This window comes from Hordeum vulgare, chromosome 5H, assembly GCF_904849725.1.
Source record: "Hordeum vulgare subsp. vulgare chromosome 5H, MorexV3_pseudomolecules_assembly, whole genome shotgun sequence".
Classification (NCBI taxonomy): domain Eukaryota; kingdom Viridiplantae; phylum Streptophyta; class Magnoliopsida; order Poales; family Poaceae; genus Hordeum; species Hordeum vulgare.
Genome location: NC_058522.1, coordinates 465,648,506 through 465,665,770, shown reverse-complemented (window position 1 = coordinate 465,665,770; position 17,265 = coordinate 465,648,506). Strand labels below are relative to the sequence as shown.

The 17,265-nt window shown below is 43.2% G+C and overlaps 1 protein-coding gene across 3 annotated transcripts; it reads left to right on the top strand.

The window, feature by feature from the left end:
• Positions 1 to 743: 743 nt before the first annotated feature.
• LOC123398886 (ubiquitin carboxyl-terminal hydrolase 17-like) lies at positions 744 to 16,450 on the top strand. 3 transcript variants are annotated; one of them, XM_045093333.1, is made up of 12 exons: positions 744 to 1,646; positions 2,632 to 3,151; positions 3,223 to 3,320; positions 3,621 to 3,706; positions 3,786 to 3,948; positions 4,531 to 4,651; positions 4,776 to 4,933; positions 5,304 to 5,388; positions 5,559 to 5,771; positions 6,036 to 6,097; positions 6,180 to 6,736; positions 16,113 to 16,450. In XM_045093333.1, the coding sequence occupies exons 1-12, from the start codon at positions 1,003 to 1,005 to the stop codon at positions 16,190 to 16,192; spliced, it is 2,787 nt and encodes a 928-aa protein (XP_044949268.1). In that variant the 5' UTR covers positions 744 to 1,002; the 3' UTR covers positions 16,193 to 16,450. The 3 variants fall into 3 exon arrangements, with proteins under 3 accessions (XP_044949268.1, XP_044949266.1, XP_044949267.1); XM_045093331.1 differs by lacking the exon at positions 16,113 to 16,450 and having other exon boundaries at positions 748 to 1,646; positions 6,180 to 6,994; XM_045093332.1 differs by lacking the exon at positions 16,113 to 16,450 and having other exon boundaries at positions 749 to 1,646; positions 3,232 to 3,320; positions 6,180 to 6,994.
• Positions 16,451 to 17,265: the final 815 nt, after the last annotated feature.

The window sequence follows — 17,265 nt, the reverse complement described above, 5'->3', positions numbered from 1 at the left end:
CGTCCAAGTGGGGCCCCAGGGCGAAAATGACACTTTGCCCCTTGACGTCCCTAGTAAGGTAGTGTACGCGTTTTATTATATACGTACGACGGAAACACTCGGGACGGGGGCGACATCGCCGTGTTGTGTCGACCTCATGCGTCTCGGCGCTGACGTGAACTGGGTCGTGATGCCGATATAGAAACGGGATACGCTCTGGGTCTACGGTCGTGCAGTACATCAGAAAAGATGATGCAAACTGCTGAACAGTCGCGTGGCAGGCAGATTCAAACCCAACCGTTCTTTTTTGTTCCGGTTGATGATGATGAAAATAACGTGTCGATTCCGGCCCGTCGAAACTTGAGAGGACGATTTATCAGAACTTATTAGTTATGACGACGTATAAATCCTTGCCAAAATAATAATCTTATAATAATGGGTTCACAGCTTTTCGACGCAGTTAAAGCCCGGTATTTCCTCGTTAAACCGGGGTGCAAACTGCAAAAAGGCGCAACCGCGGTCAGAGTTTCCCGCGATCCCTGTCCGCACGCGCGGGGGGGGAGCCTCCCGCCCGGATCGGACGGCCCAGAGGAGACCGGCGCCGCGCCGCCGCCGCCGCCGCGCGAGTCCCCCTCGCGCTTACCCGCCGCCGGGAGGACAGAAAAGGAAAGGAGGAAAGGAAAATACAGCCGTTACTAGCGAGCGCGCCTGGCCGCCTCCACCCCCCGCCCCGCCCCGCGCCGCCCTCACGTTTTCCATTCGCGCACCTCGCAGGCGCAGCCCGCCCCGCGGCGCCCGCATTCTGGAGCCTTCCGCGGCTGCCGTTACTGCCCGCGGACGGGGACAAAAGCGGGCGCGTGCCCCGGCCCTATACCCCCGCGGGCGAGGCGCAGCAATTCGGCGTGCGGCTGCCTTGTTCCATTGTCTGGGCCTGCGAGGGAGGGAGGGAGCGAGTGTGCGCGAGAGTGCTCCGGGCGGCGGCCGTGAGATCTGTGCGCGCGGTCGGGGCCGTGGGAGGAGGCGATGGCGTCTTTCGTCGCCGTGCTGGTGGCAATCATGGTCGTGGCGCTGGTGGCGGTGATGCGGCGCGCGGCCGCGAGGAAGGAGGACGCGGAGAGGACGGCCTGGCTCGCGGCGGAGCAGGCCCAGTTCGCGGAGCGCGACGCGTTCTACTACTATGATCACCACGCCGCGCCTCACTGGACGGCGCCGGACACGACTCAGTGGACGGCGCCGCAGGTGGCCTGGCCGCCGGTCAACCAGGTGGCGGCGATGCGGCTGGCCTGGCCGCCGGTCGAACAGATGGAGGCACCGCCGGTGGCTTGGCCGCCGGTCGAGCAGGCGGCGGCGTCGCAGGTGGATTGGCCGCCGGTCAAGAAGGTGGCCGCGCCGCAGGTCGTCTGGCCGCCGGTCTTGAAGGTGATGGCGCCGCAGGTGGCCTGGCCACCGGTCGAGCAGGTGGCTTGGCCGCCGGTCGATCAGGTGGCGGGGCCTGAGGTGGCCTGGCCGCGGGACGAACAGGTGGCAGCGCCGCGGCTCGAACAGGAGGAACATGAGGCGGCGACGGAGCCTATGCTAGCGGCGGCGGCGGGGAAGAAAGGGCCGTGTGCGGTGTGCCGGACGCCGACTACGTTCAGGTGCAAGCGCTGCAAGAGCGTCAAGTATTGGTAACTGCACTCCAGTCCCACTTTTATTTTACTCTATTTATTTATTTACTATGCAATTCATGTCGATTATGCTACGACAATGCGTATGTTGACTGACATAAAAAAAGAATACGATCGCTTCCAATAAAGAACTGCTATGCGATTACTGTATTTGGTTGGTCTTTTGGGGCACCCTGTCACCACTGGTTCCCAGTTATTTGCTGGCTGCCTAGAGCATGATAGGCTAGTGGCTTACACATACTGCCCGTTATGTGGAGAGTTTGTCATGAACTCATGATAGGCTAGTGGCTTACACATAATGCGCTTAATGTGGAGTTTGTTTTCCCTGTTATTTGCTCACTGAAGACGCCTGCATTGCCTGCATAATGTTTGATTCCCAGTAAATGCACCATCTAACTAGAATTTTCACATGATCAAGTTAGTTAGCCCCGGTTTATTCTGAGAGTGGGCGCTGCTTTCAGAAATTAGCATAGAAGCCAGCATCTGGCGCGCTCACATTGGGTTCAATTGTTCAAATGATTGAGCCCATTCATGTAAGTAGTTCAGTTAATCAGTTCACCGATTTTGTACAGTGATGACGAGTTACTCTGTTTTGTTGAAAGCCAGCTGCTGCGAGTGGAACTTAATACTGCCTTTTATGTCAATGCTGGCAATGATCATTGTTCTTAAATTATGGGATTGATTGCAATTATGAGTTCAACATTTTATACAAAAAGTGCTCTATGCACATTTTTATCTAGCAGAGCATATGTATATAGAATGTAGCATTGGTATCAAGTTAGTTTTGTGATAGTCTATTCTGTAGGTGGGTGTTGTCCCGCCTATTAGTTATTGACATCCTTAAATTTTGCTTTTATCCATGTTTCATGATAATATTTTGATGACTATCACCAAGTATTTGACTACATTTATCCTTAAAAGCATCTTCAGAGTTGTCATACTGCATAAAGTGTTACTTCCGTAACTTCCCTTTTATTGGTTGCAGCGCCGTCAAATGTCAGATAGCTCACTGGAGACAAGGACACAAAGATGAATGCCATCCACTCAGTGCTGATGCTAGAGAAGACACCACAATAAAAGCTTCTTCCACGAAGAAAATTGAACGCACTAGCTCAGATGAAGAAAGTGTGGTGACCGGAGTCGAGCAAGCAGTTGAAAGCAAGGAGATGCCCCTTGAGAAGGCGTCCAATACGTCAGAGGCTTCTCAGCATGATGGCGCAGAGTTCACATTTCCTCAGGTTACAGGACATGCTGAATCTGCTGACTGTTCGGGTTCTCCAACTTTTGGTAAATCGTGCAAAGTCGAGGGCGCTTCCGTTATTGAAAATGGCTCTCACACTCAGATTCCGGTAGCGTGTGATCCATCTGAAAAGGCTGATGATCTTCCTGAATCCTCTGTTAAATCAGAGATCAGAGTTGTGGTGCCAGATAATCTACCAACGACGAAAAGTTTGATCAGGCAACAAACTGCTCCAACAGTCGTGAGGCACTATCCATCGGAATCGGTAAGTCAAACCGAATGACTCATTTAATCACTAACATATACTTTTGTATGCTGAACCTAATGGTTATATAGATGTGTCAGACACTTTTTCCGTATGAACTTTTCGTCAAGCTCTACAACTTTGACAAGGTGGAATTGCGTCCTTTCGGTCTTTGTAACCTTGGGAATAGGTAAACAATTAACTAAACTGTACAATAGCTATTTTGGAACAAAGTGTGCTGACCATTTATGTGTATCCTATAAGTTATCATTTTGAGATTGTTTAAACCTGTTACTTTCAAAATTGTTTCCTTTAACGAGACAGGAGTCCAGTGGCAGCTGGGGATTCACAAATCAAACTCATGCCTAAAACTTATTGAAAATTAAACATATTAAGACACTTTAGTTTATAGTGTAAATAATTTATTCAATCTGAGTTTAGTGCTTCATTGTTGTAGTTTTTGCCTAACCTTCTTTTGTTTCTTTTACAGTTGCTATGCAAATGTCGTGCTTCAGTGTTTGGCCTTTACCCGACCACTTACAGCGTACTTTCTCGAGGGGCTTCATTCAAAAAAATGTAAATTAATGCTAAACTCTTTCTTATGTTATTCAGCGTGTTCCCTTGAGTTACAGTATATTACTACTGTATTTTCTAGGTTCCCAAAAGGAATGGTGCTTCTTATGCGAGTTTGAAAAACTGATTGTGGAGGGTAAGCAAGGACAGTCTCAATTATCACCTACTGGAATACTCTCACATTTGTCTGACATCGGAAATAGCTTTGGCCCGGGTAAAGAGGAAGACGCTCATGAGTTTCTCAGGTGAGGTTTTTTATTCCTCATTCTCTTCGGTTAAAATTCTATACCTCTCCCTGGCCAAAAATATTGTGTATGCTCTCACTGGCCAAAAGTATTGTGTATGCATAAAATGGTACACTTTGAAGCTGAAATGATAGATCATAGATGGCAGAATCCAAAAATTCCATGTATATAGTGATGGCTGGATCAAGTTGTGATTAATTCATGGGCTTATTTTCTCTTTGGATAATGTTGATAACAGTACCTACATGTGGTCATGCAAAAGGTACCGCTGAACTATTTTCTACATAACTAGATGTATTGTTATTTCTGAATAATTGAAAAATAGTACTGTAAAGTCCATCATAGTGATAGGGTAACAATTTTCTGATATTTGGACTAGTGCTGATGTTGGTATTATTAGTGCTGTGCGAGTTGATGTTTGTAGATGTTGTTATTCAGTATTAGCATTAGTGCATTCTAGTTTGTTAGGTATCAATCATTTGATCCAATAATCTCTTATATTTAACCTATTACAAGCCAGATATTCTCATCATAAGACTAAGAGTGTTTCCATTGAACTGCACTTAATGATAAGTTTAACAGGTACGCAATTGATACTATGCAATCTGCTAGCATGAAGGAAGCCAATGCAAATGGTGCCCATAAGTTATCTGAAGAAACAACACTGATTCAGCTAATGTTCGGGGGCTATCTACGATCTAAGGTTTTCTACTTTTCTTCACAAATAGTACTCAACCTTTCCAATTCTATATTTTCTGAGTGCCAGTGTTGCATATGTAGTGTAACAGCATCTTGCATTTTTTTAAGAGTTTAATATTCTTTCCTAGATAAAATGCACAAAGTGTGGGGTCAGTTCAGAACATTGCGAGCGTATTCTGGATCTTACTGTGGAAATAGATGGGGATATCAGTACTCTTGAAGAAGCACTTCATCGATTTACATCTTCAGAAGTCTTAGATGGCGATAATAGATACCATTGTACCAGGTTGGTACAGATCACTTCATGATGTGACTTTCTATATTTATTAAGTTGTTTGGATTTATCACTTCGCATCCCCAATGAAACTTTAGTTTAATTGACAGTTATATAGTCGCAAGTTAGCATATGTTCATAATACAAAGCTGTGATCGCTTGATCGGTTTACAGTAGCAATATAGCACTTTTGGGCTTTTAGCTAATCCACTAATTGTAGGAGTTGAGGTTGACAATCTCCTTATATCATTTATTTCAGATTTATTAGATAAATGAGTGCATTTTCTTCCGGCCTAATCTTCTAGTAGATTAATGGTACCTGACGGGCTGACCATGTTTTTTCTTCGAACACTGTTGCTCTTAACTTACTTTATGTCATCAGATGCAAGACGTATGAACGTGGCAAAAAGAAGTTGACAATATCAGAAGCACCAAATATCCTGACTATTGCACTGAAAAGATATCAGGTATCATTAAGAATCTTATGTTGTTTTCACCACAAAATCTTCGTGGACTCAACGAATTGTCACATCAAATTATGCTAGGTTGCTATATTTTCTGTGTTGGGTTTGGATATTGTTTACCAAGTTTTCTTTGTTGTGTTTATGCTAATTAGAACCCTTTTTACTTTTGACAGTCTGGTATGTTTGGCAAGATTAATAAAGCCATCAGGTTCCCGGAGTACTTGAATTTGTCTAGCTACATGAGTGCAACAGATGATTGTTCCCCTGTGTACAGGCTCTATGCTGTGGTTGTCCATCGTGATGTTATGGATTCATCCGTTTCTGGTCATTATGTATGTTATGTCAAGGACTCGCAGGGGAAATGGTACGAAATGGATGACAGCCAGGTAGTAATACTTCCCTCGTCTGCTTAGTGCACCCTTTTGCATATTGAAAGATCAGCTGATCATGTGTTGCTTATATCTGGATTTCGTTTTTGAATAGTAAAAGACTAGTTCTCTTCTTGGAAACAGTGAGTAGATGATGATTTGTTTTTGTCTAAACAAAAGAAAGTCTTGCCCAGGGACATATATTCATACCATAAGAATTATTATCCATGTACTCATGCCAATCAATCTTCCCTGCTAAACAGTCTTGAGCGTTATCTACAGGTGAAACGTGTTTCTCTGAAAAATGTCCGGTCGGAGTGTGCATATATGCTGCTTTACGCAAGGTAAGTAGACCACTGTTATACCGTGTATCGCTTTCTGATATGTATTTTTCTGTCCTAAATCATGTCACATTGAACACATCAGGTGTTCGCCACGGGCTCCGAGGTCTCTAAGGAAATTGATTATTGGTCAAGGCCTATCACACACAAAAAAAGCTAGGAAGACAACAGATCCAGAACCAACTTGCTCGGAAGGACAGAGTTACTTTAGCAGGCATCAAGGTGCGCAATCGCAGTCTTGCAGGGATCATGCAGTGAATGGCCACACCTACAGGCTGGTTAACAACACATTGAACCCAGTATTAGAGTCCACAAGTACAAGCGAGGATTCTTCGTTGTTCAGCCATTCTGATGCAGGTTCAAGCGGCAATTTAAGCAGCGATAACACTGACAGCACAACGAACCCAGGCGGCAGCAAGGAGTATGCTTACATATCTGGAAGCTCGGATCAAATGCACCCATTAAGCAGAGTGGTTTCGCCTCAGGAGCATTCCCGCCAGATGTCCAGCTTGAACCCTAGCTCTTCAACTCAATATGCTGATCAAGGTGAGGTTGATAAGCTGCAGCAGCTCAAGCATCAGGCAAGCAAAGGGGTTTGGGATGAGGGCTGTGAGGGCCCAGCCTTCTTCTATGTTGACCAAGGTAAATATAGTAACAGTAGCAGCAGACATAGGTGCAGTATTAGCAGTAGCAGTAGTTGTAATTTAACAGGACAGCGTGGCCGTAGGATGGTAGGGGAGGTTGATCATGGCCCTGCAGAGGGCCAGGGGCATTTTAAGTAGAGGGCTGAATGGGCCAAGCGTTTTTACTGGTACAGAGGGCTTGGGCTGTAGATAAAGATCGAGCATTTATCCTGTATGAACATGCCACTGCAAGTAATAGAAGGGCAGTTCATACAAACGAAGGGTGTCTTATTCTTCCATCGCGGTGGTCCTTCGGCTGCGCAAAAGTTTATTCTTAAGTCATCTGCGGTACAAAGTGGTTAGAGAGATGTTTATAAAAATAAATTTTTTTTTTCTTAAGCAATGCTTATTATTTTATAGCAGAGGTACCTAATTAAGCACCTGTGTTGTAACAATAAGCATCAGTGCTTAAGCAAAAAAATAGTTTGTCTTTCTATGCAACTCTCCAAACACCTTGCACTGTAGATGATCCTATCATGTAAGATCGTGCAGAGCACCTCAATTTTTTTTTTCAAAAATAATTATGAGAGGGAACACAGTGTTATTTGACATGCTCAGGATCTTCACCGAAAATAATGATCTGACTCTATATTGGGAGAAAGGGTACAAATCCAGAGAATGTGTTGCACTTGTCTTCTCTCTCAACCTATATAGAGCAAGGTTTAAAAAGTTGGTGAAGTACTGAACATGTTGAAAAATGCTGTTTTCCTCAAAAGTTCCTTTTCGAAAATATTAAACGGCAATTTGCGTGACCTGACACCCTGAAAGTATAGAAACGAATGCTCGATTGTTATCCCCCAACGCCCAACGAGGACAGTTTCTCCTCTTGCATCACGACTCTGGCTCGGCTTCAGAGTCTCCAGAGTAGGGATGTCAGCCCAGCCCACCTTCTAGGGTCTCCACATGTGGGTGGGTCGCATGTGTTTGGTCGAAGCTTTGCCGGCCTGTTCAGCCCATGCTGAAGCAGGCCAGAGTCTCGTGAAGCAGGCTCGTCCTTTCATTCTGTTTATGGCACGTCTATTTAGTAGTGGGTTAGGAATTTTCTTGGTCTTAGCGTTGGATTTTCAACAAAACATTATGTCATATTCCTGCTTTTTCTGTGTGATGTACAAACATATTTTTTCTGATCATATAGGGTCATATGGTCATGATGGTGAAAAATCATAACTATACGTTTTGGAAAATTATATAAAAAAACATGTACGTAAATAGATACATACATAAGTGGGAAATATGAAATATCTGATCTAAGTGTAAATAAATAAGGTATTTAAGTTATGGTAAGTGGAGACCATAAATGGCTGCATCATTTCAACATGCATTATCTTCTTCTATTTTTTATTTTGCTGTGTTCTGAACATCATGATCATATGATACTAGGATCTGTCTGCTGTGTCTCTGGGATATAATAACTCCTTTTATTGCGTGATATGCCCTGCATTTTACACATTTTTAACAGGAATAAATCTTGTAATTTTTTTTCAAATATAAATATTGTGACATTTATGTTCCTATATTTTAATTCGTATGAAAATTCATTCGATTTTCACTTTATGTTATTAAATTAAACTAACACCTTGATTAGCTAGGAGCTCCCTGAATTTCCTGATTTTTGTTAGATATAGAGGGTCTCTGAACTTGCTTATTATTTGCAAGATATTTATACGTGTGTACTTGGAAAGAGAGAATACTGTTATACCACGAAAAAAAAACATATCCTGAATATATGCATATACCTATATCGTATATGCATAGATGTTGTATAAAATATATTATTTAGTTGAGTCAATAAAAACTCCCATTATACAAGCATGCACATGCATGTTATGTATTGGTGTGGTGTCGAACTGTCGACTGAAGCATCCATCCTACAAATTCACCAGCTTATTTGTTGAATTTAAAAATAAATAATATTATTCTGCTAAAAAAATTAAGCACATAAAGGTGGTACAAACTTTAAAAAGGTTTATTCATGAACAAGAAAATTAACGAGTTAGCTGCATTGTACTGCTATCAGCTAAGCATAGCTCCAATGTCATGCACCCGGTCAATCCCTAGTTTACTATAGGTTAAACTTGCATCAACACAGATGGCTATGTGCGTATGGGCCCATAGAGCTGTTTTAGTTCACTATAAGCATTGAAGATGGTACCAAAGCATTATGTCTTGGGTAGTCCCATGTGCTTATCGCCTTTTAAGCATCAACACTATTGTTTGATGTCTCTAAAGTTGCCTCTATGTTTATTGGAGACGGACACTATACACTGCACCAGTTCGTCTCCAACTAAAATCCCTTCGTGTCTTCTTCAAGCTAAGAGACAGCCTTTAAGATTTCTCTTTGACTAAAATATTCGGTGGCCCTATGCATTCGTCCACACATAGAAACTAACAGTAAGGTTTGCTGATAAAAGAGATTATGTTATATTATGTTAGAGTTCACATTAGAGGCTAATCAAACTACAAACTATAGGCTTTTGTGCTAAGCTTAGAGGTAGCAAGATAGGCCATGCTTAGGGGCAGTGCTGTCTCAAAACACTAGTGATGCTAAGAGCATCCATATTGTATCCATTCCTCTAAGGCTTCTTCTAAGATCTTATAGGTTGTCTCCATATATTCAAATGTCACCATCGTCGCCTCTAAGCTTCGTGCCACCACTAGCCTTCGGGCACCAAGTCATTCCCAAGTTTGTTAGGACCCTAGCCTCAGGACACAAGTCTTGTATACATGCTTTATAGTGCACACCTCCTAGTCAGACCAGACAAGAAATAAAGATTCAGTTACTCTCCCCCTCAACACTTCTTCCCTTTCCTCATTCGTGTCACAACTCCTTGTGGCTGGAGTCGCACCACAGAGGTCCAAGATTCCACAAACAACCAACAGTAAATTGTCGTCGAATAGATGGACAAAAAGATGCCAAAGTGGATAACCTCTCTTGAATCGTGCACGAAATCAATCAATATACATGAAAATATAACTTGGCGACCCTCAGAATGGCGAAAGGGGGCATCCTTCGGGTGGTTGTACCATTGGCAAATATGACATCAGCCATCCACTGCTTGACCGCTATTCTCCAACAACACACAAAGGCATACCACTATGTCACTTCAAGATGTAATTTCTCACCTAGGATGATGAGGTTGACCGATTGTCCTGGCTAAGATGTCGCTCTTTCTTCTTCATCATGCAACATGCATCAAAAGCTAAGAAGATGGGCATTACCTCCTCCCATCTGGTGAGCGATGCCCAAATGTGGTATGGCTAGTACAAGGATGACTATGGCCCTCCGTTATGGTATTCATTCACCGAGTTGGTTAACACCCGATTTGGTCAACCATCCACAAGCAACGCTCTCAATGAGATCATCTCCCTCAAGTGCATGAGCATCGTGGAAGACTTCAATAGGTAGTTCAATGCCTTCCTTGGTTGTGCCTCCACGCCTACGAGCCGACCAACGGGTGATGATTTACACCACTAATATCCAAGATACTCACAGTCGATGTGGAGATGTGGTGTCTGAATTCTCTCATGGAGGTAATGAGTTGGGCATGCATTTGTGAATGTGGGGAAAATTGGGCACCATCAACTTCAGATCTAGCCATGAGAGCAGCTAATGCTTTGCTTCATGGCCATGACATCCTCCCTACTCCAACTCTCCTACCACCTGGATCAATGGTTGTCGCATGAGCTAGGCGCCAACACTGTACGCTGTCTCAGGCGGAGATGATAGCATGTCGAGCCCAAGGCTTGTATTTCAACCATGAAGACCGGTTCTCTCGTGGTCACCATTGCAAAAGTTGTATAACATGAAGGTTGATATGTTCCTCGATGACAACAATTCATCCGCCGATGGCTAACGTCCAGAAGCCCTATCCTCTTCTCGGCCCGAGAAGAGGTGGATCAAGGAGGGGAGAAACGCCACACGATGATGGATTAGCTCGTGCAACCAACAATAGATCAAATTAGGAAATCAATTGTATTTTTTATTTGGTAGAATTTTATTTGTAAAGATTGTTTCCAAGTTTGCTTAGTCCTTTCCAAGTTTGTTTGGATCCTATACTTAGGCTTCAAATCTTTTGTACAAGCTTATGACTACCTCATAGTTAGATGAGATAATCAACAAATAATCAATTAGTTCCCCTCCCAATACTTCTTCTATTGCCTCTCTTGAGCAGCAACCCTTCATTGGGTGGAGTCACGCCACATAAGTCCAAGGGTTTGGTGTAATACCCGCTAGGTGAGATTGGCTCTATGCTAGCCCCGCCTATTGCTTCTAAGATTTGTGAAAACACGCACAACATATAAAGGTCGAGGTTGTCACTTAGATGAACCCTACCAAATGGTAAAACTATGTAGATCTCCAACTCCTCGAACCTTCTCCGGTAACTTAATCTAGACTTGAAAGTTGGGGTCGCTTCCTTAGAGGCTACCTCCAAGCTAAGAAATGATGCTAATGTTCTTGGATTAGAGGTTGGAGCATGCCATTTGTGGAAGGTGCCACTAAGAGGAGGGGGAGCATTTAGAATCAACAAAAACTACACCCCACAGATGCTCTTAGAGGATGCCTCCAACAACTAAAGAAATGAAATTGTTCCACCATGGAAACAAGAGGAAGATGGAAGAAAGTCCACAACTAGAGCGGTTGAGGGATAAATGTGGCACACCTTCCCTTTTAAATTTTTAGTGGAGTCCACCTTAGAGGCTGTCGGAGTTGCACACACTACGAATATTTGTTTTTTAGTTAGGCGTGAAACATGTGGCTCATCGTTAGAAGCGGACCAACCTCTCTATGTTGTTGATGACGCAATGCACTTGTCTTTAACTAGTATCATGATATCTCAAAATACCTTGAGTCATACACATAGTAACACTGTCCCCACCCATTACATCAGTTTTTGGTTAACCTTTTCACATGAATGAATGAAAAGAATGTATGCGAGTTGCCACAAATGTGGGTGTGAACTATATAGGGTTGTTGGCCTCTTTGAGCCACTCAGAGTTAGAGTGTAGTTTAAGTTGAAAGAAATTAATTAGTGTGTGCAAATGATCAAAGATAAACGGTAAGCCCAAAGCCTTATATGTATGCACTAAGTGGTCTTTACCCCCTCTAGGTTTCACCCAAGGTGTCTTCTTTTCGATATAATTTAATGATACGTAAATATGTATACTTACAACAAAACCAAGAATAAAAAAATGTTCAATTAATAGACAATGCATTGTCATTAACATTGATTTTCAGTGGAACAAGGACCATTTTGACTGTTTATATATGATATAAAGGTTGAAGGAAGTTAGCTAGTGAAAAATTGGAATAGAATATTGGGTTTAAATAAAAAAGAAAGAATATTAAAGCATAAGGATCCGACTAAAATCTCCAGATTCAACCAAGTGGTTTGCGCGATAAGCTACCGACAAAAAACTACAATCAACGAAAATCTCTAGATTAAAAAATGTTGGTATAATCCAAACATGGCTGCGTGTGACTAGTACTAAGTTTGCTTGAGTTTGATTTAATTAGAAAGTGATTAGCGTTGTGGTGTAACTAGGTAAGTTTGAGTCAGTTTCCTAGTTCTATATGTGTGCTAGTTGTACGTTCTTTTGTGGTCTGATACAGGTTGTAGGTTTGGTAGGTTAAGTCCAAGTCAAGCAAGTTCTGTGTCCGTGTACGTGTTGTGCTAGGTTATATTGAAGTCGGCTATGCTAGCCATGGTAAGGACGGTGCATATATATATGCACACATATGTTGCTATGTAACACCAGAAAAACGAGAAAAGCAATAAAGAGATATTTACGAGGCACGACACGTGCCTCTGGCCATCTTCGTGTTGCTGCGTTCGCGTACGTGTGTTCTGGTCCCGGCGTTTGCGTAAGCGTCAGTGAGATATCGAGTGCTACAGCTAGTTCATATACGTTGAGCCGAGTTGCACGTACACGACTAGTCGAGCTACACGGTGATCGTGTGTTCGATCCTGAGGGCGAAAAGCCAACAATTGATATCTAGAGCAAGGTGTGGAGGCTTCTTCGTCAAGTTGCTTCACGGTGGAGTTGTCGTCGCCGTCAAGTTGTGTCACGGACGACGGAAAATCAAAGAAGAGGATCATGTCGAGTGGTGGTGGTGTGACCATCCAGTACCCCATGCTTGATGGTGACAACTATGGGGTGTGGGCCGCGAAGATGAAAATCTTCATGCGTGCGCGTGGAGTTTGGGCAGCGGTGGAAGGTGACTGCGCGGTCGAAGAGACAAAGGACCAAGAGGCTTTCGCCGCCATAATCCAAGGTGTGTCTGATGCTGTTTTCATGTCCATATCGGAGAAAGAGACGACAAAGGAAGTTTGGCAAGCGCTCAAGGAGATGCATGCTGGAGATGATCGTGTCAAGAAGGCACGTGTTCAAGCTCTAAGGAGGGAGTTCGAGAGGATGAGCATGAAGGCGTCAGAAGGGGTTGGTGAATTTGCGTTAAAACTAACCTCCCTGGTTAATGAGATGCGAGCTCTCGGATCAAAGATGGAGGACATCACGGTTGTGGAGAAATCACTACGAGCCGTTCCGGACAAGTTTTTACCGATCGTTGGCACCATAGAGCAGTGGGGTGATGTGACAAAGATGTTGTGATGGAGGTGATCGGGCGGCTAAAGACCTATGAATTGACGTTGAAAGGATGGGAACGCGACCAAGAAGAGGAGCAGTTAATGTTCTCGTGCAATAAAGAAAAAGATAAGCACAAGTACCGGAAGTTCGACAAATCTAAAGTTCGTTGCTACAATTGTTAGGACTATGGACACTATTCTCGAGAGTGTACTAATCCGCGGAAGGAGGCAAAGAAGGAGCACGAGATTCTGCAACTAACTAAAGTGGGCGTGGATGACGGCCCAGGGTTGCTTTAATGAAGAAGCTGCGGCAGATAAGAAACAAAAAAAGGAGTCGTGTCTTTACTTTTTTTCTTTGTGTCTGAGTCGTTAGTGTGTCTCAGCAAGAAGACGAAGGTCAGCGTGAAGATGGATGCGCGTCGGTTAAGTTGAGTTCCTGCATGAGTGACTATGTGTTTAGTCTGCATGTAGCACGCTAAGATATGATGGCGTGGACTGGTAATCCAAACGATGTGTTGGTTCCGAGTCGATGAGTCGAGTGTTTGGATTAAGGGGGTGAATGTTGGTATAATCCAAACATGGGTACGTGTGACTAGTACTAAGTTTGCTTGAGTTTGGTTTAATTAGAAAGTGATTAGCGTTGTGGTGTAACTAGGTAAACTTGAGTTGGTTTCCTAGTTTTATATGTGTGCTAGTTGTACGTTCTTTTATGGTTTGATACAGGTTGTAGGTTTGGTGGTTAAGTCCAAGTCAAGCAAGTTCTGTGTCCGTGTACGTATTGTGCTAGGTTATATTGAAGTCGGCTATGCTAGCCATGGTTAGGACGGTGCATATATATATGCAACATATGTTGCTATGTAACGCCAGAAAAACGAGAAAAGCAATAAAGAGATATTTACGAGGCACGACACGTGCCTTTGGCCATCTTCGTGTTGCTGCGTTCGCGTGCTTGTGTTCTGATCCCGGTGTTTGCGTAAGCGTCAGTAAGATATCGAGTGCTACAGCTAGTTCGTATACGTTGAGCCGAGTTGCACGTACACGAATAATCGAGCTGCAGGGTGATCGTGTGTTCGATCCTGAAGGTGAAAAGCCAACAAAAAATATATAAATACTCCCTCTGTACCGAAATATATGTCACTCGGGTAGTTGAACTACAGTTGCCCGAGCAACATATATTTTGATACAGAGGAAGTAATATGCATGGATGTACTATAGAGTGTGCTTGTATCTATAAGGAAACTTTATCACCTCCCAGTTGTGTAAAAAAATGATATTGCCCGTTGCAATTTGTGTAATTTTCAGGTTTCATAAATGATTTCACCACTTTGCATAAACTTTGCAGGTGTATGCAAGTCATGCATATTGCACATCTATTATTTGTTTTGAAATTTTGTTTTGAATTTTTAGACATCTTTAAAACAACTATAGCTTTTCAAAGTTCATTGCATCAGGGGTTCCACTTCTAGGGTCCGTGATTTTTCTTGCCCCTATTTTACTATTATGTGCACTTATAGTGGCGTGGATTAATTTAGATATACTAGAGTACATATACCAGATTCCTCTCCATATTATACCATTTTTTGCTACATATATCCATCCATTAGCACTGCATGCTAATTAAGTGGTGTTGTCTTGTGTTGGTTTAATTGTCATTAGTAAAACTGTTTAATTGTATGTATGAAGTATGCTTCTGTTGGTTTAATTGTCATAAGTAAAACTGTTTAATTGTATGTATGAGGTATACTTCTGTTGGTTTAATTGTCATAAGTAAAACTGTTTAATTGTATGTATGAGGTATACTTCTGTTGGTTTAATTGTCATAAGCAAAATCGTTTAATTGTATGTATGAAGTATGCTTCTGTTGGTTTAATTATCACAAGCAAAACTGTTTAATTGTATGTAGGAAGTATGCTTCTTTGCTTTAATTGTCACAAGTAAAATGGTTTAATTGTATGGATGAAGTATGCTTCTGTTGGTTTAGTTGTCATAAGTAAAATAGTTTAATTGTATGGATGAAGTATGCTTCTGTTGGTTTAGTTGTCATAAGTAAAATTGTTCAATTGTATGTGTGAAGTATGCTTCGATCTATTATACATTCTAGACATCAGAAACTAAGTGTGGAGTATGCTCCAAACTAATATATTGCAAATAGTAGCTTTGTTTTCCAGTAGGACAGGGAATAGTTTGTTCATTGAGTTATACGTCTCAAGTACATTCTACAAAAAAGTACATTTATAAATTCTACTGTTCATAGAGAAGTCTTCCCTTGGATAAATTTATAAGTTAATATTGTTCTGACAAGTACAGGACCGACAGATTTCTGCAAAGAGCAGTTCCGTTTCTCAATTTCTTTTTTGCAAAGAGTAGTTCTTTTTTTCTTCTTCCGAAGAACAGGGAATAGTGTGGATGGTTTGTGCTATATGTGGCAAGTAGTATATATACATACTACAGTCTTTACAGAGAAATCTTTCCCAGGATAAATTAATAAGTTAATGTAGCTTGTTTGGACAGGTACTGGAGCAGTAGATCTCAATATATATTGAGACACATCGATACTACCTGTTGGTTATTGTTTTGGCTGTCAAGTTGCTTTTGGTCTATCGACACCACTTTTTTACCAGTTTTAGTGAAGTTTGCACCCATTGCAAATATGTATACATGTCTTGCTCAGGAACCCCACTCTCTAAGATCTCATGTTGCTACAACCCTCTACTCAGTTGAATGATTAGCCGTATTATTGTTTGTGTGCAGGTGGCCTGTATGGATGGCAGGACCCAGGATCGATACAGTGCCCATCTCATTTAGCACAGAAGACAGGAGTGGAGATCTAACGTCTTGGGGGTAGGAACGTCGCCGACGAAACGAACTGTCAAGGGCTTCAAACAGGAGTTCTCTGAAATTCGTTCAAGGACATTTCCATTTCTGCTTGGTGTTCCTGCACCCAAGTTTTTCGCTAGGTGGAGTGAGAACTTTGAACTATATATATAAGTTTTTTTTTTGACAGAGAGAAACCTAACAATAATCTTGGGGGTGTAAACTTGGCACCTAGTAGCTCCTGGTATATAGTAATGTAAGAAGTTCACAACAATGCGGTTTGCAAGACCAGCCTGTTGAGGTCAAGACTGAAGAGCCCGCTGTCGCTGCGCATGCAGCAGCGCACTTAAAGTTGTAGGCTTCGCATGCATAAATACGCTGGTCGCCTGTGCTGTGACCTGTGAGGCGTAGTGCTAGCTTCGGCTGGCCGGTTCGGGTAGGCCTGCATGGAATGGCATGCATGGGCGCAGACGCGATAGGCAGGCATGCAGCTGGTGGGGGCACGGGCCGGCCGGCGGTGCCTTGTGATATGTTATTTTAGTCCATCTTGATCCCGTAGCTGTGTGTGGTGTGGTGGGGATACCGAAGAATCTGATCGTACTCGCCGGTCGCCGGTGGGCGCTGGGCGCTGGGGCTGGGGGCCCGGCATCCATGATTCAGGTCCGGCGCCGGCGCCTGATATGGTCAGAGCCTTTCAGAGGCTGGCCGTTTTTTTCTTCTTCTTCTTTTTATCTGTATAGGATAGGATGGTTGCTTTGCTGTTGCTGTATTTGTCCGGTGATGATGGCCCGTCCGGCCGTCGGTCGATCGCTCAGGGGGGCCATGGCCGGCCGGCCGGGTCGCCATGATCTCTCGCCTTGCTCGTTGCTCCCTTGCAGCCACTTGGGTGGTAGTAGTATCATGCATGCTGGCGTCGCGTGCATGATCCTGCATTATCATGAGGTGTAGCGATCATGCATGTGTTGAGAAGAGATGACCCGTGAAAGCTGAGTTTAAGCTCGATCGATGCATGGAGAAGGAAGCCTCCTCGAATCAGTTGGCCAGCACAGCACATCAGCATAGCTGAAACTACTTGATCTAGGTTCTGCTA

What these genes read in the sequence shown, in the direction of transcription:
- LOC123398886 (XM_045093331.1), top strand. Translation starts at nt 1,003, where the DNA reads ATGGCGTCTTTCGTCGCCGTGCTGGTGGCAATCATGGTCGTGGCGCTG. An exon ending in GACGCTCATGAGTTTCTCAG is followed by an intron (nt 3,949 to 4,530) that starts GTGAGGTTTTTT and finishes TAAGTTTAACAG; the next exon opens with GTACGCAATTGATACTATGC. An exon ending in ACGAAATGGATGACAGCCAG is followed by an intron (nt 5,772 to 6,035) that starts GTAGTAATACTT and finishes CGTTATCTACAG; the next exon opens with GTGAAACGTGTTTCTCTGAA.